Raw genomic sequence first — 27626 nt, 5'->3', positions numbered from 1 at the left:
ATATGTACCGTAAATGCATTGCAGGTTTTTAATGTACGCCCCCCAAAAAATAACAGTACCTCCTGGTACTCCCAGCTGTGGAGCTAGGAAAGAGTAAAGCTATTCAGCAGGAGGTACTGTACGGCAATGCATTTACTTATTTTTCTTAAAAGTCATTTTTGTACCAAACTTTTCTTTATGCACTAAAAACTTCTAATTGGCGCATGAAGAAATTGGCATGTAATGCTGGACATGTACCATAAGTCGAACTGATGCTAGAGGCAGAGGAGGAAATCTCTTGACCGCGTAGCCCCCATAGCTTTAAACTGTAGTGGCCTCAAGAGGGTGTAATACAGTTTAAAGAGTCCATGTAAAGTGGGTTCATGTCCCGATTGTGTGAGATCCTCCAGGTCCCTGAGGCTGCACACAGAAATGTGCGTAGAATAAATCCACCCCTTTATAAAAAGAAGACTAGACAAGCACCTAGACTGTGTAGTACTTCAGTTCATTTCCTCTTGAAATGACTTTTTAATTCGGATAAGACAAAGTGAAACCATATTGGTTCTCAAAATCCAATATTGTATTGTCCCTTTGCTGCAGTATGATACTTTTTTTTCCAGAAAATGGGAACAAGGTGACATTCAATATGTCCCTATTTTAAACGGTCGCCCCGGGTGAGAAATAAATGCCTGCTTACCAAACTTTGGGTCCAATTTACTGCTATGTTAAATATGATCTCTTTTATTATTTTTGGCATTGGAGAAGTTGGTTTTGTGTGTTAACTAGGCAAATTCACACCTTTATAGAGATACAGATGCCCCAGAATATTGCTTACCAATGCAGGAGGATTGAGTGTGTGGATTGTTATAACTTCTCATGGTGACTTCAAGTCTTCCACAGGCTTAAGTTATCCGAGTGCACAGAATCATCTTGTGTTCTTGCAGCACCTCTGTGCTCCTAGTTTTGGTATGTTTTGTCAGCACAGGTCTGACTTTGAGGGGTTCATTGGTATTCTGAGAGGCTTGTTACAAGCAGGCTGTGCTCCAGGTCCATGCGTGCTCCATCTGTGCTGATAACACAGTGTTCTTTGGCACGGGAGACTGGAGGAAATCAGAGAGCGAATTCATTTCATTACCCTGGACATTATGAGAATGACAAATTGTTTGTATATCACTCGCTGCAATCAATTCAATGCTGCATCTAAGAGTCCTCCTGTAATTGTTATAAACACTCACTTGACTCGTAATGATTAAACATCAACATTAGACCTTGTGTATAATTAATAGCCGTCAACATGACTTTGACTAATATTACCACTTTCTGCCCTTTATTTCTCGGCCTCGAAAAAGATGTTGTATACCAAATGCATCTCTTTACAAAGTATTGATGACTCCATTTAGGTTCATTGTGGTATGTAGTCTGTAGAGCTGCATTTGTTATCTGCATTACTCTTCTTGTCATTTACGTGGTATATAAATATTTCGATGCTGTCTAAAGGGAGAAGGTTACCAATATATAGCAAGTTATACTGTTATATCCTGAAACTGTTTTAAGGGAATTTGTCATCTCCTGGGTCACATGTCCTTGTAGTGAGCTGTCCTGCATCAGGACTACAAAGATTATATTTTTAAAAGTTTTATAAGCAACTTTTTAACTATGATTTGTTCGAATCACTGGCTCAGTAACACTGGAGGAGCAATGCTGACTCTGGGCATTATGTGGCTTGTAGTCCTCATTTTTGGACATCTCTGCAGTCTTGTATATGAACATTGGGTTCACTGGTGGAGGTCTAGCTGCTGTGGCTCACTCCTCCCCTCCCTCCTCCATACAGATTTCTATTTAAAAGAAATTTACCTTCAAAATCAGGCATGATAAACCATGGGCACTTATTCACAGAACCAGACAGCATGATAATATTCTTTATATTTGTTATTATATTATATTCTATATTATATTCTATAATATTTGCTATCCATGGCATCCTTTATTCTAAAATCAACTTTTTAAAATTATTCTTATAAGCCAGAAGGGCTCTGGGGGTGTTACCAGAGTCCCTCAGCACTGTAGTTTCACAAGCTTTTACTATGACAGGAGCACTTCCCCCTCTTACTATGAAACTTTTCCTGTCATGGGATTACAGCAGGCAGTGGGAAGTGGAAGTGCTTAGGGAACAGGGGGAGGATGAGATGTTCTCCTGCACAGTGTAACAGCCTATGAGGCCAGAACATAGAGGGACTCTACTAACAACCCCCCAAGAACCCTTCTGACTCCTCAGCATAGCATTTTAAAAGGAAAGAGACCATGGAAATAAATATAAGATTACCACAGTCATTGTGCCTGGACCTATGAGTTAGTGTCCCTGGTTTATCACAATTAATTTTGATTTCCTTTATTCTGATGCCTCCTTAACCTCCTATCATGTTTTTTACAAGACAGATTTTCCCAAAATTTCAGAGTATAAATATTATGAAGGTGGAAGGGAGGGAGGATGATGACACCAGTGCACAAGGATGAGCTCATCTCTGATGAGATATATTGCAAAGTTTCCCCTAGTAATGTGTAGTACTGACTTGTGTAATGTTTCTTACCATATAAGGCTACATTCACACGATGTATGCCTGCTGTACCCTCTTCATAGGGAGATACAGCGCACGGCGCCGTAGTACGGGAAAAGATAGGACATGTCCTATCTTTTCCCGTGCTACGGAGCGGTACGGTGCCGCACGTGTGCTGCACCATACCGCTCCCGTACAGGGCCGTGAGCCCATAGGAGTGTATGGGGGACGTATATCAGCCGTATATATATGTCCCCCATACATGTGTGTGAATGTAGCCTAAGGTCTCTTATCACATTGTCAGTCTTATTGCATTTTCTGTAAAACCAATACTGCTAACATAGAAAGCAATTTATTTTTTCTTACAGTAAGAATAGATGTCATAGTAAATTCACCTAGTTGAAAGGGAACCTGTCTGCAGAAATTGACCTAATAAACCCACTTCTACTATTTATTGTCAAGCAGATTAATATTTATTGTCAAGCAGATTAATACCTGCCAGATCTTGTTTCTCTTATAGCGAGGTGGAATTATCCAGAAAATCATCCTTGAAGTGTTTTGTAAATTTGTTGTATAAAGTCATTGAGATGGAGAGCTCATCACTGAAGTCAAGCTCTCCCTGCCTCAGAATGCCCCCTCTGCTCCTACATCTAGGACTTTCATAACTAGCTCTCCTGAATTCACAATAACAGCAGAGAGGACGTGGCTGGGAGAGCTTCACTTTAGTGCAAAACTCTCCACTCACTCATTTAGTTAACTTTTAGGTAAATAATACATTGATTTTTGTTTTCTCCCTGGAGATGTGAAGACTGGCTGTGATTTGGATCTGAGTGCAACTGAAGAATGGGAAGTCAAGACCATCACCAGTGCTTTAAAGCAATATTTAAGGTTGGTTAATGTCATTACTCCATGTTCATAAATGTCCTTGTTGATGGATTAGTCACAATTGTTGTAGTTCTTAAAGGGAATCTACAATCAGAATAATGGGTGGCAGACCCCTAACACTTACATCTTCGCCCAATGAAGGGGTGCTTTATGCTATGTCCAGGAAAGGCCGGAATTTGTAGAAAAAAATTATTTTAGAAAATATGTAAATGATAATTGGGGTGTCACCGTGCCCCTCCACGCTCTGCCGTCTTTTAATTTATTCACTCCTCCAGTACGAGGTTGACCATCTTTTCCCGTCCGCACTCCAGGCGTAGAATCTGTGACGTTACCTGCCTTCAGCAAATACTGCACATACCCGGTAGTATCTTTACTGCCTTGTGAAGTTTTCAGTGGGGGAGGAGGGATGACCCTGACCCTTCCAGAGGCCACACCAAAAATATGGCCTGAAGAGCTATGATGCAAGTTTGCCTTCTGAAAATTAAGATAGCTTCTCTATGAAAAATAGTATTGTCAAGAGTTCTGGTAAAACGTAAAATTTCTGTATTTTAGTGGTTTTTGTAATGGTGTAAGATAGTGATGTGTTAGGTGAATGAACAGTAATAAACTGTGCTGCATTAATACTTGGAAATGTTACATAACCAGTATATATTAAAGTCACTTGACAGGGTTTGTTTTAACTTTGAGCTGTCCTTGCATTTCAGGAGCCTGCCAGAACCGCTGATGACATACGAGCTGCATGAACAGTTCATCAATCCTGCCAGTAAATATTCACTTTCTTTATTTTTTGTTTGTTCCTTATCAGTGATCCATATGAACAAGCAGATAAAGCCCATGTTAGAGTGGTTTTGATGTATAGACCTATTATATTTTACAGTGTATGGCCTTGTAACCAAATAAAATTGCAGCGGTAGCTACCTAGTAGCAAAATCCGGATACTACTAAGTGATACTTATAGTGCGCCTTGGTCACACCCTCATACAAGGAGAATCTGAAATATAGTAAACCTGGAACTCTTGTGTCACATCAGATCATTTGTCTTCTCTCCTTATTGTTACTAATACATATGAGTAAATCCATTAAAGGCAGCCTATCGCCATACTCTGCTCTGCTTCTCCTGCTTTATAACATGCTGACTGTAGATCAGACTGTATTTTCCATTTCTTCTTACACATGTGAAATGCAAGGATGTTTGGCTAATTTGCCTTTGGTATATTCAGTGTTACTGTGGAGCAAAAGTACAAGTTTAAGGAACTATAACAACTGATTAAGTGAAATATTTATTAGTCTGTGTGAATTATAAGCAAATCCTTTTTCTTCCATAAAACATGATAGTTTGTGGCTGGGTATTATGAAGAAACAAATGGCCCGAAGCCCGTGAGTGGCAATAGTTTGCATTGTTCCAGGAAAGTTACAGGAGTTGGGTACCATAGAATGTTGGGCATGAAAATTTACTCCGTTGTTAAAATGATACAAATGAATTATGACACCATGATCTGACACGAAAAGCTAAAATTCTGTACCATTAACCCCTTCCCGACACTTAATAGTTCTGCACGGGTGGCCGTGACTTGCCAATCCGTGCAATGCTATTACAAGTAGAACCTTTACCAGAAGCGGTGGGTGTCAGCTGTATATTATGCAAAGTATTTGTTATCTTCTTTATTAAGAACGTTACCACCCTCTCTCTTCTCATATACAAGCCTCTGCTACAAGCTCAAGCATGTCAGGGAGCGAGGCCAAACCTCTTTCTATCTCACAGCAGATGGCTCAGTCCGAAACGACTCCATCCCTCACACGCCCACAGCACACTGGTCAGTGTGTTACAGCTCATTCCCTCCTTCAGTCATCTCCTTCCCCCCAGTGTGTAATACAATTTACTGCCCGCTCCTTTCTCCCACTGCATCTTTAATTTAGTTAGAAGGGGAGAGGACAGACTCGCCAGGCATCATCAGAGGCATGTAAGAAGGGCAGCTCTGCTGGGGGAATAATATGAGTCGGTGAAGGTGGCAATGTACCTTCTACCCGCACCCACAGAGATGCGTGTGTGTGTGGTTCCATTTGTTTGAACTTGCAACATAAATGTTACTTCCTATGAGCTCCTTTAGATACTTCACAGTTCTATATCTAATACATTTTGTTTTAACACATTTTACATATTTCCCTAGTACCTTAGGCCTTTTAATAATCAAATTATGTTATTTATTGACCTGGATAGATTTCAGCAGAACGAGGAAGAAAGGTGACGTGCACAGAATAATAAGTTTTATGTCTGAACCAATGTTTGATTTATTTTCCAGGCTTTCTAATTTTGCTTTCAACAAAGCACCTGCATTGGGTTTACATTACGTACTGCTGTGTCGGTCTAGTTAACCTGCTACTATCATTTTATATTCACCTATAAAATCCTCCTTATGTTTAGCTCCAGAACCCAGCTGGTGGCCCTTGTACCAGATGCAGGTTGTTGCTGACATTCGTGATATAAAAAAAAATACACAGCCCTATGATTGCAGCAATCACAGAGGAGGACTGTGGGGTAGTTCAGTGCAGAGAGTCAAGAGCACAGCAGTGTTGGGATACATCTATGTTTCACTTGAGGAAGCTACTATCTTGGAATATAAATCTATTTTTCACAGTCCTGTTGCTACTAACAACATAAGCAAGATTATTATTAATTGGATCTCCATGGCTACCTCCTGACACTGACTACAGATTGCATACAGACACATATGTACATTTTCCGTATTTTATGACTTTTTTTTTTTGTCTCTACAGAAAGTGGAAGTCCGGAGTCTCGAGTGAATGCTGTTCATTTTTTAGTTTACAAACTTCCAGAGAAGAATAAAGAAATGTTACATCTTCTCATAAAACACCTGGCTAAGTGAGCATCGTCCTCTTTTGCTCTTTTCTTACTGCCGTCAAAGTAGCCTCACACTCGAGTAGTTAAGGGTACCCATTTACTAAAGCCCTGTGCCAGTTTTCTGCCGGACTTTGCATGTTTTTTTCAGTGCAAACTGCTTGCACATGTGTGTATATATAGTGCCGCGTTACATTTGTGTTGTGGCTTCACTCTCCCCGAACTGAGACAAAAATCTGCACCTAAAGGGCCGATCTGGTGCAGAGTCGGACAGTGCGCCACATTTATCATGCATCATCTGACAGAATTGTTCCCCTGTGTTAAAAGTGCACTGAAAAAAAAGTTGGTACAGTCTGTCGGGGCAGTGCAGGGAGCACCAGATTCATGAAGAACATGCGCCACAATTCCTGAATCTGGCGCACACTGCACTATACGCAGGCAAACTGCACATAATGCAGTTTGCACTGTTTTTGATAAAGGTATAAAATGTATTTTGGTTCTTGAACCACACATTATGTTGAATTATTTATTATTAATGAGGTTTTCCATTAAATTAAAGCTATATTATGTTATTTTCAAAAAGACTCTCTATGGGAACAGTATGGTAATAACAGGGTACTTACCGCTCCCTCCTGCGCTGCACATCTAGGCACCTTCCAACACCACTTATTGGCCTTCCCCCTAATGGTTCATAACAATGGAAGTCAGATGAATCCGGACTTCTGCTATTAACTTCCGTCACTACAACGATAAAAATAAAAGTTTCTAAAATCCTGATTTATTAAAATGTCCAGTGATTTCAATGAAGAATTAATGGCTTCCCTTAGTGTCAGTTTCCACCACTTCCATTAGGCTTGTGTTAAGTGGAAAGCTAACTGATAGAAGCCATTAAAGGTTTATTGAAGTAATTTTATTTAATTCACTTTACTGGACAGACGACAATACCAGAAGTATGAACTGGGCCTCCAAATTGCCATAAATCCACCATTTTTTTTTTTTTTTTATTGTCCATTTTTCAACTATTTTTTTTTTTTTTTTTTTTTCCCCCAGTGTTTCTTCACATGCCAAGAAGAATCTGATGACCGTAGCTAATTTGGGAGTGGTATTTGGTCCAACACTAATGAGGCCTCAAGAAGAAACCGTAGCAGCCATCATGGACCTGAAGTTTCAGAACATTGTTGTTGAAATACTTATTGAAAACCATGAAAAGGTAGAGTACCTTTAAATCTGCCTCATGAATACATGTTTACCTATATCCTAAGGTGCAGTGGCGTAACTACCGCCCGTGAGGTTCAGGGGCCCGGGGATGCACGGTCCCTGCAGTGCTTTGCCACGGCCCCTTGGCAAGTGGTCCGGGGACGCACTGCTGGGTGCCTGCCGGATCGTGCCCCCCAGGCTCCTCCCTCTGTGTCCCAGCTACCGCCCACCTCTCTCCTGACCCGCCCACCTGGTACCTCCCTAACCCACGTGCCAGTGAGCCAGCCACCTCCCTGTACCGCCTGCCCATCCCCCTGCAGGGTGGCACAGTCGACGCCCATACATTATACACTCACTGGCCACTTTATTAGGTACACCATGCTAGTAACGGGTTGGACCCCCTTTTGCCTTCAGAACTGCCTCAATTCTTCGTGGCATAGATTCAACAAGGTGCTGGAAGCATTCCTCAGAGATTTTGGTCCATATTGACATGATAGCATCACACAGTTGCCGCAGATTTGTCGGCTGCACATCCATGATGCGAATCTCCCGTTCCACCACATCCCAAAGATGCTCTATTGGATTGAGATCTGGTGACTGTGGAGGCCATTTGAGTACAGTGAACTCATTGTCATGTTCAAGAAACCAGTCTGAGATGATTCCAGCTTTACGACATGGCGCATTATCCTGCTGAAAATAGCCTTCAGATGCAACAATACTCAGGTAGGTTGTGGCGTTGCAACGATGCTCAATTGGTACCAAGGGGCCCAAAGAGTGCCAAGAAAATATTCCCCACACCATGACACCACCACCACCAGCCTGAACCATTGATACAAGGCAGGATGGATCCATGCTTTCATGTTGTTGACGCCAAATTCTGACCCTACCATCCGAATGTCGTAGCAGAAATCGAGACTCATCAGACCAGGCAACGTTTCTCCAATCTTCTACTGTCCAATTTCGATGAGCTTGTGCAAATTGTAGCCTCAGTTTCCTGTTATTAGCTGAAAGGAGTGGCACCCGGGGTGGTCTTCTGCTGCTGTAGCCCATCTGCCTCAAAGTTCGACATTCTGTGCTCTTCTGCCTACCTTGGTTGTAACAGGTGGTGATTTGAGGCACTGTTGCCTTTCTATCAGCTCGAACCAGTCTGCCCATTCTCCTCTGACCTCTGGCATCAACAAGGCATTTCCACCCACAGAACTGCCGCTCACTGGATGTTTTTTCTTTTTCGGACCATCCTCTGTAAACCCTAGAGATGGTTGTGCGTGAAAATCCCAGTAGATGAGCAGTTTCTGAAATACTCAAACCAGCCCTTCTGGCACCAACAACCATGCCACGTTCAAAGGCACTCAAATCACCTTTCTTTCCCATACTGATGCTCGGTTTGAACTGCAGGAGTTTGTCTTGACCATGTCTACATGCCTAAATGCACTGAGTTGCCGCCATGTGATTGGCTGATTAGAAATTAAGTGTTAACGAGCAGTTGGACAGGTGTACCTAATAAAGTGGCCGGTGAGTGTATGTATATAATGTGTATACTGTATGTTTGTATATACTGCATGAGTTTGTATATACTCTGTGTGTAAATGTATATGAGTGCATCAATGTGTCTGTATAAGTGTATACTTGTATGTATATGGGTGCGAGTATACGAGTGTAGAACTTTATGTGTGTGTATATAAGTTTATAAAGGTGTGTATATATCAGTGTATGAATGTGCGTATTTGTATAAACATTCACAAGAACCTGTGGGGGACGTATGCTTGGCTGCAAATTTGCTGACGGATATACTTCCCTCATAGGCGTCTATAGCACCTGGGCTCGCTACGAGTGCTCACTGTTTCGAACAAAAGAGATAGAGACTGCTCTATCTTTGGCCGTAAGAATGGCCATGCGGCTCTATTCTCTATGGAGAGGGGAAGGGTGAGCCTTAATCACCTCTCCTCCTCTCCAGCACGCCAGACGTGTGCTTGCCAGGCTATCGGCGGGTACACATTTACGCGAATGCATCCTACATATGGATTTTTTTTTTTTAAGCAAAAGTAGGGCCCCATGCAGAAATCTGCTATGGGGCCCAGCCTCTACTGGTTACGCCCCTGCTAATTGGTATGTATGTGGAATGTCCTGAAATCTTGAAGAAATCTGCAACTGAAAATCTAAAATTCCAAAACATGTTTTCTGTACACTGAAACTTTACACCGCATATGAATGGGTCCAGTATATATTCATATGCATTGCCGATAACTAGATAGATAAATATTACAAACATCGAAAAACCACATGCGCTGGTCATTCTCTGCTACAATGTTTTGGGTGGCAGAATTATTGTCAATGAGTTTCAATTACTATGATTCCATTCAAAAGCCCCCTCCATACACGTGTGATTGTATAGGGATTTGTTTCTTTTCTTTCTAAACATTTTAATTATAAGTTACCGGCATTGTCTTTGTTAATGTTTTAAAATAACTAGGTAGTTTAATAGTGGATTTATAACAACAGACAACAGCACTTTGTGCCTTCTTTTATATAGGTGAAGAGTGTTTTACTGTTCACCGTTCATATTCATGATTTAAAGGACAGCTGTCATCAGGTCTGTCACTTGTCCTGTCACTACTACCTGTTGGAGCAGCTCACAAGGATCCCATCCCAGCCTTTATCTAGTTATTTCATACATTAATCATTATAAAATCATCTTTTCTTTATTATGTAAATAAGGCAGGTCACATGGTCAGAGGCAGTGATGTCACTCCTGTTACCCCTCCCCTCTCCTCCCCCTGCTCATGTCTGTGTGTAATGTATAGTAAAGCATTGCTAGTGTGTGTGCTGCATCTGCTGACAGGCTGCATTCTCCTAATACACAGACATCCGCTACACAAGTACCTGACATGTTCTGCTATAACATGGCTTCATCCTGGAGCTGTTGTATCTCTCCTATACACACACACAGGCTGCAGGGGGTGTGGCCACCAGCACCAGCAAGCACATGGAAGAGACGTTACACCATTATGCAGGCTGTCAGTCAAGCACTGGGGGTGTGGCTGTGCCTCCCACTCATGAATAAGCCGGACAGCTTGAGTATGCTAATGACTCATTGGACATTTCACAGGTCATTTGCATACAGCTTTAGGACCTCATTGCTTAGGATTACAGGCATGTAGAGGGATAATGAAGGGATAGAGACAATGCTTTCTAATCGCAGTTTATGAAAATATATTTAGTTTAGAGGGGTTATTTTGCCTGACGGGTTCTCTTTAAAATGCAGTACACTTTTCAGAAAAAGGTCAGTATTATGCAGGGAATAACAACAATAATAATTTATAGAACACCATCATATTCTGTAGCGCTGTACAGATCATGGGGGACATATATAAATAACATGAAGTCAATACAGAGTAAAAAACATAGTCATATGGAAGCAATAGGAGCAAGGGCCCTGCTCTCCAGAGCCTACAGTCTGATGGATGGGTTAGTTTGGCTCTTATTTTACTAATATATTTTGGCGACCAATTTTGCTCTCTTCCGAAAGAAATGTTTAATTACTCAGCATGTACACACACTCTGAAACCCTTGACCTTTTCAGCACATAATAGTTTGGTGAGTAGCTGCCGGTAAGGTAGAGGGTATCGCAGCCACAATGATTAGTCTATCAGTGCACTTAAAATTAGCCTTACATACAGGCAATTAAATGAAGCTCTAAATTCTCAATTCCTGACAATGTCTTAACGTCCCAATGGGGCAGATTTATCAAGCCGTCTAAAAGTCAGAATGTTCTTAGCTGCCCATGGCAACAAATTACAGCTTCGCTGTAATATTCTTAGTCGCCGTGGGCAACTAAGAGTGTTCTGACTTTTAGATGGCTTGATAAATCTGCCCCATTGTGTCTGGATTTTTAGTATACAGAGCCATGATCCATTTTTAAATCTGGGGTTGTAAAGATAGCACTCCAGCCTCTTAGCTTGTCACATCTCAGACAAAGTGACTCTTTTCATCTGATTTGCATTTTACATCACAGACCTAGTCTGTCAGCTGTGTTTATACTCATTTAGGCTACATGCACACAGGTATACGTTCTCCTTCTCATAGCGGTGTATGGCGGCGTAACACGGGGAAAGATAGGACATCTCCTATCTTTATCCCGTGTATGGAGCGATACGGTGCTGCACTGTATCGCTCCGTGCGCCCATTGCAAGCTTGTGACCGCACATACGACACCACAACGGTTGTTTACATGCAGCCTTTTATACTATGTAATCCAGCATTAACAATGTTGAGACATAAGGTGGTTACATAGCTAGGGCTCATTCACACGGCCGTTCATGGGGACGTACTTGCGTCAGCATATACATCCCCATAGACGGCAATAGCGACACGGAGGCGGTACGGTGCCACACGTGTGGCACCGATCCGCGCCGTACAACACAAAAAGATAGAGCATGCTCTATCTTTCTGAGAGTGTGTGGCCGTGCGCCGCTGTTTCCTATGGAGGGAGGAGGGGTCACCATCTCCTCACCTCCAGTGGGCATACCATGTGTGAATGAGCCCTTATACAAACAATGATGATAATAATAAATATAAGCTTGATACAGCTACAGCTTATATAACAACAACAACAACAACAACAACAAAAGACATGCCATAGGTGCTGTAGCTTCAGTTTTCTTTGGAAATTTCTCCAGATGTTTTAAACTAAAAGATTTAAGAAAGGACATATATACCAAGTACAATGGATTATATCATCTTCATTACATTTTATTTGAATATTACCAATTATTTATTACAGTAGCTTTTTTTTTTTTTTTTTTTTTACTTCTATGACTTCGGTGAAGTAACTTTCTACCCAAGTCTGCACTGATTTCCGTTAGTTGCCAGAGGTGTACAGCACAGTACAAATTAAAAGTCAAGTGAGGTGACACAGGGACATAAGGGAGGGCCACAAAACCAATTTTCATTGGTAGAAGAAAAATATTTCATTACTGGCAATGGCCCAGGGCCAACAGACTAGACAAGAGATGTATTGTTATAAGGAAAGTATGGAAAGTAATACTATTTGGAAGTCACTGAGAAGTGTGTGCCTGTGAGAGTATTATCAAATTGTTGTATATTTACATAATTTGTTCATTCGTGTCCATTTTTAATATGATGATTGGAAAACATGTATGAAATTAAAAGGCATATGATTTCTCCGTTTATATTCTTTCTCTTGTTACAGAAAGGATTGGCGACAAAAAGAAATAATTACAAAATATAATGTTGTACTGTTCCCTTTTGTGCTATACATCTTGCGACCTGATTATCTTCACTTTCTTCATATTTACTCAACATGGCAGCTTCCATAAGTGTGAACTGTTACTATAAACCTTTTAATGCTGCCACTGTTTTCCGTCATTTTTGCTTAGTTTTTTTTTTTTTTTTGCTCTGTTCCTTCCAAAAGCCAGAACGATTTTATTTTTCAGTTTACAGGGCTTGTTCTTGGGTGAACATACTGTATTTTCTAGTGGCAACATGTATTAATGTGGACTATACAGGAAGCTGGAAATAAATTTAAATTGAGTAGAACATTTTTTTACACCTGGAAGTCCATATGAGAGATCCCTTTATTCTTTGGGGGGGGGGAGGGGGGTTTAACCCTAGGGCGTCTGATTGCTCATACTGTACATTGCAATGCAATTGTGTTGTTCTATGTAGCTATAATTTTACTTCAATATTACACACATATTGCAACCGACTCCCACTAACTAAAGAGGTCATGATCATATGTAACGTGGTAGCACATGTACATTAAAGAAAAAAATATATACCGTATGTTCACTTAAGAACTGTAAAAAATAACTGGAGTCTCTTGAATCTCTAAAGATGAGGTTAGATTGGGGAACTGTATTTTAATTGCTGTGGGGGGGGGCTGTATATATGTTGCTGTGGGGGGGGGCTGTATATATGTTGGTGGGGGGGCTGTATATATGTTGCTGTGGGGGGGCTGTATATATGTTGCTGTGGGGGGGGCTGTATATATGTTGCTGTGGGGGGGGGGGCTGTATATATGTTGCTGTGGGGGGGGCTGTATATATGTTGCTGTGGGGGGGGCTGTATATATGTTGCTGTGGGGGGGGGCTGTATATATGTTGCTGTGGGGGGGGCTGTATATATGTTGCTGTGGGGGGGCTGTATATATGTTGCTGTGGGGGGGCTGTATATATGTTGCTGTGGGGGGGGGCTGTATATATGTTGCTGTGGGGGGGGCTGTGTATATGTTGCTGTGGGGGGGGGCTGTGTATATGTTGCTGTGGGGGGCGCTGTGTATATGTTGCTGTGGGGGGCGCTGTGTATTTGTTGCTGGCGGGGGGCGCTGTGTATTTGTTGCTTTGTTGCTGTGCGGGGGCTGTATATTTTTGTTGCTGGGGGAGGGCTGTACATTACCAGTCAGCTGAATATTTGTTGCTAGGGGTTTGTATAATAATTACAGCCCCCCTTCTGTATTCAAATTAATGAAACTAGGTTGTAATACCTCACACTTCCTAGGGGCTGAGGAAAGTAGCCATATTTATTAAGCTTCAGACAACCTGTTAAAACCCTTATTTTGAAAGTGAATTACTGTACCGGTTTCACACGGGTAGCATATGGTCACATTCATTCCAATGGGCAATACTGTTATCCATTTACATGGCTGTATTGTTCACTATACCCTACTGTGTGCAAGACGTAAAAAAAATCTAGAGCATGTCCTAATTTCTCCAGTATTTCCATTTCATACGCCCCTTAGAAGTCTATGGGAAGATTTAAATTGCATGCTGCATACAATTCTGCACTGTATGCTGCTGTATATACGTTCAGTAAGACCCTAGTCTTAGGGTTTGGTCATACAGCAACACGCACTTCTCATCCCTCCCCTCTCTATAGAAAACAGCACCACACAGGCGTACACACTATGAAAGATGGAGCACGCTCTATCTCTTTCCCACGTACGGTGGCACACATGGGTGGCAACATACCACCACTGGATCGCCATAGTCCCCATGACGTGTCGTGGGAGTGAAGCCTCAGAATGCAACATATTTATTACATTATTTAATGCATTGTATAATAAAATGTAGTCTAAAACAGATCTCATTCTATAGTTTGCTGGATTTCTCAGTACGCCCTCCACAAGACACAGAATCGTATCATATGCATGTTGGGTTCTGCTCTGCGATACTATACATGTACATAGATTTCCATTCTGTATGTAAGGTAACGCTTTGTTGCCTTCCTGGAATGGAGTTGACTCCTGTTCATTATTACAGTAGAATTCGGGGTGAGGATATCTGGTCTTCAGGGAAAATGCTATTAAAAGCTGCTTTGTCTAAAAAATTACACATAAGAGGGCAGTGTGGTTCCACAGGGAAAGGAACGTTCCTCTCTAAGAAGCAGACGTTTTCAGCTAAGAAAATAACAGCTTAGCCTGCAGATACTTTGACCTGAAGTGATAAATATTTTGAATGCATGATATCTTAGCAAGGAGAAACAGGGTAAGGCCTCATGCACACGATCGTCAGTTTCCATCTGTATTTTGTCCGTAAATACAGCACATTTTTCACCCGTATGAGCACATGGCACCATATCTGTACGGGCTGGCGAATGATGGATGGCTGACAGAATGCACCTCCCACTGGTTCTGCTCTCCCTGTATAGCATGCATATATATACGGCAGCATATTGTGCACAGCCGTATGCAACACTTGGTTTATATATTAAAATAAAATTCTATGGGGCATATTGAATGGAAATGCATGAAAAAATTCAACATGCTCTATAGGTCTCAAACAGTACAATGCACCATACGGCAAATAAAATGGATGGGGCTGTATTCTACACGTATATACGGCTGTTTTCATACGTTCCTGTGCATGAGGCCTAAGTATGTTACATTTGAAGTTTTTGATTGTACCTGCACTGATAATGACTTCAGAGAAAGGTAAGTATATGCTATCTCTCTGTCCACTTATAAAACCTTTTACAGGCAGTCCCCGGGTTACATACAAGATAGGGTCTGTAGGTTTGCTCTTAAGTTGAATTTGTATGTAAGTCGGAACTGTATATTTTATCATTGTAATCCCAGCCAGAACTTTTTTGGTCTCTGTGACAATTGGATTTTATAAAATGTTGGGTTGTCATAAGAATCAGGATTAACAATAAAGCTTCATTACAGACACCTTTAATAACTCCTACAGCTGATTAGTGTAGCCTAGGACTAAAGTACAATATGTTACCAACATTCAGTGGTCCGTTTGTAACTAGGGGTGGTATGTAAGTCGAGTAGGGGACCGCCTGTATATACATGGAAAACCCTTTTAATGTCGGCCAACCAGCTCATGTGTATGGGGGTAGTCCTGACTTAAAGGGGTATTCTCATCTGGGCATTCACATTCAGTTTCACTAATCTTCCATATATAAACATTTCTTCAATTGGATGTTATTAAAATAAATGTTCCTGTGTGAAGATAATTTCCTAAAAACATAGCCATGTTGTCCCTTAGAAACGAGATGGCTTCCTCGGTTACGACCTCGTCACACTCTGGCAGCAGTGGCCAGACATGCGCTATAGAGTCCTGCCGGACCACCAGGATTCAGCAATCATTACTACAGTACGGGTGTAGGACCTGCAGTAACTCCCGGACATTTCATATACAAAAACTTTTTGTTTATCTGTGCAATCTCTCAGGCAGAGGTGGCCGTATACGGGGAAGCCATCTCGTTTCTAAGGGATAAAATGGCTACATTTATGAGAAATTATCTTCACACAGGAACATTTTTTTTAATAACATCTAATTGAAGAAATGTTTATATATGGAAGATTTATCAAACTGAAATGTAAATGCCCAGACGAGAATACCCCTTTAAGCATCACCGCAGATGTTCAGGAAAGATGGACTAAGCTGTTGTGTGATATATGGGGAACAAGAGGTCAGAAGAAACAGCTGTTGGCTAATTTAAATGAGCATTATGTAATGTGTATGAAATATATGCAAAAATATTTAGATAACATGACTGTTTGACCACATTTGGTTAACCCCTTGTCCTTATAACAGTTGAAAAGAACTCGTCAGATATCCTAAATCAGTGGTGGCGAACCTATGGCACAAGTGCCACAGGTGGCACTCGGTCCTTTCTGTGGGCACTAAGGCCTTCACATCAGGACAGAGTTCACTAAACAGGACCAAATCCATCACATCTTCCTGCAGTCCCAGGCAACTTAAAAGTTGCTGCTCTCAGCGCTATTTTACAGCAACACTTCATTAACTGTTTGGAATTGCTTGAAAAGTGACAAGGTGTTGAAAGAAGTGCATTATCCTGCTGGACCCACCATTCTTCCTGTACAGAGAGACCCTGAATTTGCCCTCCATCTTTCAACTGTATTGGTGGCCACAGTTGATTGAAAGAAGTGGAAGAACAGGTTCCTGTTTAAAATGCCATGTTGGCACTTCATGGTAAATAAGTGGATCTTGGTTTTAGTTTGGGCACTCAGTCTCTAAAAGGTTCGTCATCACTGGCCTAGATGTTCAGCTCCCGATTATTTGGAAATGTAAGGGGGAAGGGGGGGGGCGGAAGATGCTGGGTGTGTGGGGAGCTACAGCAGGCAATGTGAAAAGTCTAGTATGCAAGGGACCCCCGTAAACAATGCAGAGAAGGACAAGGCCAAATTGCCAAACCACTGGCACACAAACACCTTGAATTCCCCATAAGTGCCCATCAGAAAAAAATAACACTGGGGCAGGTTTGGTAATCTGTATACAACAGCGTTCTGTGCCACATCTATATGGGGTTTTATGGAAGGGTGTGTGGCTTCACACTGAAAAGTCAGAGCCCCAAAAATAATGCTAATAAGTCACAATTTTGGTGCAGCTTTCAGGTGTTAGCTAAGCCAACAAATAGGAATACACCAGATTCAGACATGGTGATAAACCTGCTGTCTTGCCTTACAGCACTTTTGATCAATTTGCCCCACTATTTTCATTGTTTTATATCCAAAGCAGAGTAGATATCAAGGTTAGCAGATGTGCACAAAGGATGACTGTAAATAACCAGTTATGATATAAATATGCGTCATTAGACTACGAGAAAGCTATGAAATGTCAGAATTGCATCCAATCCTACTGCTATACATTCACGCATGAGTAGCGGTGTACTTTGCTTACTCCTATACTTGGAGATAAAACGGGAGACAATAATTATTTCACTTTCGAGCATCCATAATGACATTATTTCCAAATTAGACGAATCTCGAACACAGCCGTGTCAATGCAACTAGTGCATATGGCTGAAATACTCTTCACCCATAAGGGTAGCCGAGGCTGCCGCCTCACTGTTACCTGCCAGTGGCCACTATGGTTGGACAGGGTTTTGGTCTCCTGGAGTTGCCACCAGTTTTAGGCTCCCTGAACATGGGTAAATAACCACAATTTTGACCTGCAGAGGATATCTGAAACCTCTTAACATAACCCTGTCTTATTCAGTACAGCACCAGAAAATACTTTATACAGCTACTGAGAGTGCAACTGAGGTAAATAGTTTAGTATTTGGAGATGTATGAATGATTATATAAGTAAGCTTATTTGTTTGTACGGTTGTAATAGAAAAAAAAGTGTCCCCCATACAGGTGTTAAAGGGGTATTCCAGGAATAAGAATAATTCATCTTCAAATGGGTAATTCATAATGTAATGTAAGATAATATGTAATTAGTTGTTGTTTAAAATGTTGCTCCCCTTAGCAGAAAAATGTTGTTGACATACACTATAATGAAGAATTAAAATGCTACCGGCCCACTAATTAGTCCATTGATTATCTCCCTGTGGGGGTGACACAGCACTGAAGATGGCCGCTGATCACATGTCCTGCACCTGCCTGAGCAGGTCATGTGATCATCACTATGTTTGGCTGTAGTTGGTTGGTTGCAGTGCATCCAGTATGACCAGTGTTGTGGTGAGATGTCATCTCAGTGAGGCAATGTGCAGCGATGGCTGAAACACACAGATTATTACTATCTTAACAGGGCAGGAAAGTCTGTTAGATCATCATTGGGAGCAGAGAATAAGAGGGAGGAGCTGTTACTGAGAACTGAGAGATCATGGAAGTTGTAGTTGTAGATCTTGGAGATAACTCTGCCTTTAGACTTTAGAAAGCCCATAAAATTTTGTGAATCATTAAAGCATTTAAGCTCTGTTTTTTGATTAATGACTGCGAATTTTGTTGTATTCATCTACTTATAGCATTATGGGGTTTGTATCAGATGTTCATAGAAACAATTCATCTAAATTATCTGTGCACATGTTGCAAGCTTTAACATGATTTGTATTTGATCTGTTAGAGGACATCTACCATTAGATTAACTGTTGATAGACTAGTCCTACGTACATGCTCTTTCCATCTTCATCTGTCAGGAACAGTTTTTATAATAATATTTTTTTAATGATATAATTTTAAAATATGCAAATTAACCTGAGTGCCTCTCTTGACTGACTTATAATTTTATTCACTCCCCTTCACTCGTTCAGTGGTCACGATCCAGTGACATCAGCAGCTCTTAGCAATCTTATGGCACGTGACCAATTGAGCGAAGGGGAGTGAATAAATCATAAAGCGGTTGAACCGAGAGATGCTTAGGTGACAAAAGCCATTTTGCATAGGTTTGAACTTTATTTTTCATCCAAATTGTGGCGTTCTAGGTTATAATAAAAGCTGTTCCTGGCAGATGCAGACGGAAGGACCATGGGAGTAGGATCTGATGGTAGATGTCCTTTAATTGTGATGTTATTGCTATACCTGTATATGTACATTTTAAACTTTCCAAGTTAATATTGTAAAAATGTACGTTAGTATCATTGTACAAAAGTAATAAATAACATATTTTGACAGTCATCTGTTATTTCTCCTTGAACTTCATGAACTTTCCCTTGAAAATGTAAAATTCTTTGGAATAATGCTCTGTCATTGTTTTCATGGGTAATTATTAAAGCATACAAATCGGTAGAAGTTCTTAATCCATATTTCAAGTACTGTATATGATATTTATTTAACAATATTCTACCATCAAAATCCATCATTATAAACCAGGGGCACTTGCTCATAGATCCAGGTACTGTGACTGTGGTAATATTCTTATTTTTGTGGCCTTCATCTTTCTAAAATTCACATTTTTAAAACTCTGCTAATGAGCCTGGAGGGCACTAGGGGTGTTACTACAAGACCATCCATTATTAGCTTCACAGGCTGCATCAGCACTCCCCCCTCCCAGTGTGTGCTAAAACTTCCTCTGCTGCAGTGAGATTACATCAGGCAGAAGGCGGGGGAAGTTGCGACAGAGGAGACACTGTAACAGCCCGTGAAGCTACAGCACAGAGGACTACTATAACCCATCCATATCCTCTCTGACTCATTAGCATAATTTTAAAGGTTGATTTTAGAAGGAATAACACATAAAATAAGATCAATACAGTCAGTGATTGGTAAATTCTCCTGGTTTATCATGGTTGATTTTAATGGTAGATTTTCTTTAAAGATGTAAGATTCATCTATACAAACATAAATCGTCATATAGAAATGAAACACAAGTTTATTCCTCTGATAGATTAAAATATATTTTGTTTGCTTGGTTTTAGATTTTTTCAGGCCCACCTGATGAGTCCGTGATTGAACCAACATCTATTTCTCCTCGTGCCCCACCTAGACAGTCACGGAGACAGCGTAGCAAGAGGCCGGTTGCCGTGTACAACCTATGTCTTGAAATAGATAATGGTAAGATGATCTGAAACACTCTAACATAACCCTGTCATATTCAGTACAGCAGCAGAAAAAAACTTTATACGGCTAGCGAGAGTGCAACCAAGTTAAATATTTGAGTTGGTGTATGACTGATATATAAGCCGAGTAGTTTGTACTGTAATTGTAAAAAATTGTGCTTGTGGGTGTCCTAATCGAATCCGTTGTCTTGATTTACTTATAAAAGGGCACCCATTTATTTGTCTAGGCTTTTTTGCAATCGTTTTGCAAAATAAGCAAGAATTGGAGAAAGTTATGATCACTTAAGCCAACCAAGACGAAATTTTTATCTCATTGTTGGACATAGATTTTTCATCCGTCAATGATTTGTTCTTGAAAGACTGTCCTTCAGACATTCACAGATAGATCCTTTACCCTTTTCCCAATGTCACTGAGCTACAATTATGAGAAAAAGAAGTCTCCTTTTAATTTCTGATTTAAAGGACATATATCACCAGTTTAAGGATTGTAAGCCAAGCACACTGACATACTGATGTGTTCTCTGGCAGGATCTGCTCTTCTTTTAGCTTCTTATGCCTTTGTTTTTAAGAAAACAATTATGCAAATGAGCCCGAGGGGCTCCAGGCTCCGTAGGAGTTAATGGAGCCTGGAGCCCCTCAGGCTCATTTGCCTAATTTTTAAAACCCTTTTTTCTTAAAAACAAGGACATAAGGAACTCAAAGAACAGCAGATCCTGCCACATACACCTGTATGTCTGTGTGCTTGGTTTACAATCCTTGATCTGGTGAAAGATGTCCATTAAATGGGTGTTCCCATTACAGCAAATTGATGTAATTCTTTTTATGAGAAAACTGTATATGAAGTGTGCAAGATACATTTGAGATGGTCTAGACATCATGTATGGAGAGAGTAAGCTGATAGGGGTGTTCCTATTTCAGCAAATTGTTATTGTTTTTATAGTTTTTCCCACATACTTTCTGTATCAGTCCCTTACCGTTTGCTAGATCTCTGCTTGCTGTCATTCTATGAAACCTTTTATGTTTGCTACTAGAGGACAAAAATCTGACCATGGTCACACAGGTGCACAGCTCTGATTATTCTCTGTGTTACTAATGAGCCGTGCACCTGTGTGACCATGGACAGATATCTGTAGTAAACATAGAAGCTTTCCATAGAAAGAAAGCAAGCAGAGATCCAGAAAACCATGAGGAATTGATACAAAAAGTACATTGGAAAAACAATAAAAACAATAACAATAATTTGGGAACACCCCTTTAAGCTTACCCTCTCCATACATGATGTCTAGACTATCTAGAAGTTTCTTTTTTGCATCTGCATACAGTTTCACACCCTATTATCAATATCACTCCTCCTTACATTAAGTCATTATCGTTATTTATTTATTTATAGAGCACCATTAACCCCTTTGCACACCAGGATGTACTATTACATGCTGCAAGGGGTGTATGGAGAGAGCTCACGGGGCAAGCACTCTCCATACATAGCAGATGTCGGCTGTATAACACAGCTGACACCCGCCTGTTGCTCCCGTGGAGCTTCCATGCCCCTGTTTGTCTACATTTTCAGGAAGGCCTGGCTCACCACCCATTTTCTGTACCAGTGCTTGACACAGGAGACAGGTAGGCATGCCAAGCCACCCGGAAGTTGTCTGAGCAGAGCTCTGATGGACCACGGTGCATGTTTTTAAAAAGCCCTCCCTAGCACGACTGGTACATTTTTATAATAGTCAGGCACCCCCTTTAAGGTTTCGCCACAATGTTTCCATGGGTTGAGGTCTGGACTTTGACTGGGCCATAGCAATACTTTGATTCTTTCAGCCGTTCTTGTGTGTATTTGCTACTGTGCTTGGGATCATTGTGGTCAACCCAGTTTCAGCCAAATCTTGTTGGATAGATGGCCTCACGTTTGACTCTACACCTATTATACATCATTGTTGATTCAGTAATCACAAGATGCCCAGGTCTTGTGTCTCCAAAACAAACCCAAGCCATGGCACCCTGCACCTTTGTGCTTGACATTATGCGTTTTCGCTGATTTGCGGTATTTTATCTTTGTCATATGGAATGCTCTACAATATGACCCAACTTCTTCTCTACTTGTAGATGCTACTCATCATATCTTCTATCACTTTAATTAACTCTATATGTAGCTTTCGGACCATCTATCCTGTATTTGCGGCATATCCTCAAGTTGATACAAGCTTTGAGTATATTTTGGAGAATGGGCCGGCAGCTTAGTATTTACTGTTTTTCCCACTGAACTAACAGTTACGTTCTTGTTATGAAGTTTATCGTATTAAATTTATTCTCCTCATAATATAAACAGAAACTTAATTATATCTGAGCATATTTGCTGCATATTTCTATATGAGTACATTAAATTAATGCATAGTATAAAGCCGAGAAATGCATTTTTAAAACTGAATGCTGTAGGCATAACATTTGCTGGTTCAATGCTGGCGTCTTGTTGATCCACGGCCCCTCCTATCCGGAGGATAAGTCTACACAGTTTAGCAAAGTCAGCAAACTTTACGCCTATAGCTTGTTGTTTTCTGTAAATGCAGCTCTTGAAATATTCACGTAGCCTTTACTGTAAATGTAGCTTTGTGCTTCTTTGTTCCTTTCTGCACGTTACTTGTGAAAGCTCATATGACATATCAGAGCAATTCTAGATAGACTGAAAAGTAATAAGAAAATGCGCATATGTCATTTACACAAGGGATGACAGCAAAACTAATTTGGCTTTTGAGAGTCTAGATTTAATTTTGCTACTTTTTATTAATCTGTTAATCACTACTGGGAAAGGTACAGTAAAAGACTTGAATATAAGCCATCACACAAGTATATTAGATTTCAAATGTAATTTCACATAACCTGACAATATGTGGGTACACCAGAACAGTGATGGCCGATATAGGTGAGAAATGCTGATGGTTGTTTCTCTAAGGAAATCCATAATGTATTGCAAGAATGGAGTATCCCTAACAGTTCCAAACACTCTACTGTACCATGCATGATACTCAGTACCTCAAGCCCTTGTTCTGGAGACCATATAGTAGGTGTTCTGAGGCACCTAAAATTTTTAGTTTTCTGCTGAACATTGTCCAATGCAAACAGAACAGTGTTCTAGTTACAAATAAATGATTGGTCTATCGTCATATAGCAGCAATGATAAAATGCAGCTAAAGGAACAACCAAATCATTACTTTTTGTGTTGGCCCATGTTAACTCCTTCACTATTTTTGTTTTGATTATAGTTCTCATGCATAGACATACAATGTTATCGAAGACTGGTAGGAGAAACCAGTCCCATTAGGCCACATGGTCATAGACTGTCAGAAAATACATACTCAGAATGATGGCTACCAACATCCCCAATATAACAGCTCCATGATCTCGGGTCAATCCATATGGTGTACTATGAAAACCCTACATCTTCAGAAACCCTTTGTCTTTTTTTTTTACTTTATGTCAATGTGTTTCCAACCTGTAAAGACAGAGCATATATATAATCTGGGAAAGGGCTTTCAACAGTATGTGAGGAGACGGCCAACTCGCCATGATACATGACGGCTATTGTTCATCTCTTCCTAGTAGTCAATGTAAATATACGTCAAAATGTTTTTAATGATTGGATGAGCAGTCTCCATATAGGACATGTGTTTGCTGTATTATACAGCAAACTCCTGCAATAGTAACAAAGTTTGACCAAACATTGATGGTGTCTTCTTGGAGCACTAGTCGTTTTCCATGAAAGCTTCATTTGCCATTTTATAATAGAAGATCTGAATTACAGTAGTATTACAATATAGTGCATGAACAATCTGATCCTCTAGGATTCAGACAATCTAGAGAACCTGAAATAGTAGTGAAAAAAGGAGAATAAAAATTCAAATCTCACTAGCCACCTTTCATAGAAGGGAATATACACACAAAGTTAATAAATACATTAAAACACTCTTTAAAAATACAAACATTACTAATAGTAATTCCAATAAGAGCTGTGTTAAGTTCTTGTCCGTTTTTCTTTTTATGTGCTTAATGTTGAAAGGATCCTAAGAAGATACTTGAGAACCTGCGACAACATTTGTGTTTAGGTATCAATGATTCTTTATATTCAATAATTTTTATTAAATTTCAAGTATAAACTGTAAACATCAAAAAATCAAGCAACATATACTTTATAGAAGATACAGAAGCAAATAAAAGTACATATCTCCATGGCCTTTTTAGTCTGGTAGTAGAGGTGTGTTGTCAGTGAGGCTTCCAAGTCTATCGTACTTGTGAAGCGCAAAGTCCTGTGAGGATCATATCATCCTTGATATGACTCGGTGGCGAAGTTTAGAGTTGATGCGAGGACGGAGCTCCCATGCCCCCCTCGTGCATGGAGCAAGATTGACCGTAAAATGTCCACTGGGAAGGTACCTCTTGGCCATGCCTTATGATCAGTAGGGCACCAAGAGCCTGCCGGGTATGTATAACTATAGTTGCTGGAGAGCCATGGGGAGAGTAGACCTATAGACAAACAAACAAGCACAATCATACAATCTACAGGGGAGGAAGTACGACACAGATGGGAAGGGAACAAGGAGGCAAGGGGGTAGAGGAAAGAGAAAAAAGAAGGGAAGGAAAAGTTTCCTGTGGACTTGGCTATATGATATAAGCCTCGGACCGAGCTGCAATAAGAGAGAATCTCGGGAGATTACGTTTCTGTTTACCTATAGCCCCTGGGAGTATTGAAAGTAAGGATACCTCAGGAGTATTGGGAGTCAGTTGCCCCGTGAGTTCAGATGTAGCTTCAAAGACCTGGTTCCAGAAAGAGGAGGGGAGATTTCCAATAATCTTTAAATACTTTTGATCATACTGTATGTGTTATGGTTTTGGGAGACACTGATGTGATGTGATGTTTTCCCTGCCAGTTGTGATTACAAGGAAATAGAGAACAACTTTTTTTATTTTTTGCAAAAACGTTTTAGTGAATTGCTTTGATGGAGTGAAATACAATGCCGAGTGCATGAAAGTACTGTACATTAGAGACATATTTTCTGTTTAACTGTGATCTATATTAGTATTGTGCTCAGCTGTGTGATGTTATCGACGTGGATTTCTCTACTGTAGAGCAGGAGCAACAGATTTGGAGCAATTTGCTTTTACTCCAATTTATTTGTATTGCCTTTATTTATTCTTGTTATTTTTTTTATGTAGGTGATTGATCTAGATTTTTCTAGACTTAGGGCAAATTGTTTTGCCTCATACAGTATCGTATAGTTTCTTCAACTTGTGTTGTTTTTTCTTTTATAAAACGTCTAGTTGTACTTTTGGTATGAGCGAGCTTTAACAGCTGAGCTCCTGCACCAGTCTAGCAATTATACACCTTAGATGTCTTATACTGTACGTGACCATGGTAAGTAAGTGTTCTCATCATTAGGGGTCACATCATGCAAGTCCATTGGGGCAGATTTATCAAGCTGTCTGAAAGTCAGAATATTTCTAGTTGCCCATGGCAACCAATCACAGCTCAGCTTTCATTTTACCAGTGCTCATGAATATTTTAAAGGTGAGCTGTGATTGGTTGCCATGGGAAACTAGAAATATTCAGATTTTCAGGCACTTGATAAATCTGCCCCATTGAGTCCATGTGAAGGTGTTCATTAGGCCCCATTGGTCATGGAAATCCTTTGGTTAATCCGTTTATTTACCCAGTAAGGTAGATCCCATGGTAGGTTTCTGCCATATTATTAATCTCTATCGTTTTTTAAATTAACCACTTAATAGTGTTACTCCTGTGTTACTCCTTAAAAATGTATTCTTTATGTAAATTAGTGCAGGAGGCTACTGGGGCATGGAGTAGCCATGCTGTGGATCGGGAGTACAGGCTACTATACACCCCAGTATCCTGTGTATCGACACCACCTACCAGATCCTCTTTAGCACGTGCTCGTCTGAGAAGCTGGAGTTCTAACCATGTGCAATTACAGCGATGCAGCATAGTCTCCGATGCTGGGTCTGCTGTAGCCCGTACTCCCGCTTCACATTGCAGCTACTCCACTCCACAGTAGCCTCTTGCGCTAATTTACATAAACATTATATTTTTAAGGAGTTACACTTAATTAAATGATTAATTAAAAAACTGATGAGAATTAATTTCATGACAGGAACCTACCATGGGATCTACCTTACTAGAGAGATCCCTGATGGGAGGTTTCCGTGAATTTTTTTGAATTTTAAGAAGAAACATAAAAGAAATACAGCCAAATCATAGTCATATATAAAATATACAAAAAAAAAACTAATTTACAATTTGCACTGACATTACCGAATAGAAGCATGATGTCACTATAAGTAGTACAAAGTAAAATAATAGTAAAATATGGAACCTTACTTGAACTTTTATTAGGGCTCAAACCCACTTACACTTCTTTTGATGAAAGAATAAAAATGTTTCCGTTCTAGGAATGAAGGTTCTAAAATTCTAGAATCCTAGTTTAAGACCCCACTCTTAATAAATTGTTGAAGGTTGTGAGAGGTCCTTTATCAATGTTTCTATTCTGAAACATTGGGATTATGGAATTGAACCAAAAAACATTTTAGAAAACATTCCGTAAACATTGCTCAAGTTTTGCAATAAAAAAAATCTCTATGTCTCGCTAAATACTAACAGTTACTTTTATTTTTATTTTTTTTCAACTGTTGTTTGTGTAGTATGGTTTGTGTCCAGGGCTTGTGTTAATAAAGAAAAATTCTGGAGATTAGAATTTGGTGTGCTTGTTCACATATGTCATTACATGAATCGCCCTCAGTAGTATATTTCATTACATGGATAGGCAGAAGCAGGACCATAGGCTACAAATCACAAGTATACAGAAAGGTGGGACAGCTCTGTAATAGCGGTGTCATCGTGTTGATCAGTAGCACGGTGTGGGTGTTGGCTTCATAGTGTCGCTCTTAAATTACTACAATACACTTATAATATTCATCATCTTGCTATGTATGAGCAGAACAAAATATAACTCAAGAAGAGGCTTAGATGTGTTTGAGTCTGTAAGGAATAGGAACATGAAATGAGTGACACAGGTTGTAATAAATGGAAGACGTAAGAACCAAAAAAATAGATATTAAAAAAAATGAACAAAATGTATTAAAATGTGAATAGTGAAATACAATTTCTTGTCCTTGCTTAATTATACAGTATTTCTGTCTCCTGGCAGACAAATAATATACTGTATATAAGGTCAAAGAAAGTGATTCATAAGTTATGACGAAGGGACAAGGCTGTTTCTCGGGTTGATCTTTCTTTGCGTTCACGGCGTTTGTGTTATAACTAGAACTTCAACTTCTATTCAAGTAAGAAACATTGAAGGGGTTTGTTTATGACCCTGAGA

General features: G+C 40.2%; 1 protein-coding gene across 1 annotated transcript in view; it reads left to right on the top strand.

Moving 5' to 3' along the window:
- The window catches only part of ARHGAP10 (Rho GTPase activating protein 10), a 127740-nt gene that overhangs the window by 67568 nt on the left and 32546 nt on the right, over nucleotides 1-27626 (top strand). The window contains exons 15-19 of the mRNA XM_072121628.1: nucleotides 3335-3422; nucleotides 4124-4182; nucleotides 6195-6300; nucleotides 7327-7486; nucleotides 20104-20239. Coding sequence (XP_071977729.1) covers nucleotides 3335-3422; nucleotides 4124-4182; nucleotides 6195-6300; nucleotides 7327-7486; nucleotides 20104-20239 — 549 coding nt within the window. The remainder of the gene's footprint in view (nucleotides 1-3334; nucleotides 3423-4123; nucleotides 4183-6194; nucleotides 6301-7326; nucleotides 7487-20103; nucleotides 20240-27626) is intronic.

This window comes from Engystomops pustulosus, chromosome 1 (assembly GCF_040894005.1).
Source record: "Engystomops pustulosus chromosome 1, aEngPut4.maternal, whole genome shotgun sequence".
Taxonomy (NCBI): Eukaryota; Metazoa; Chordata; class Amphibia; order Anura; family Leptodactylidae; genus Engystomops; species Engystomops pustulosus.
Note: the sequence above shows the minus strand (reverse complement) of the source record. Positions and strands in the feature narration are given on the sequence as shown.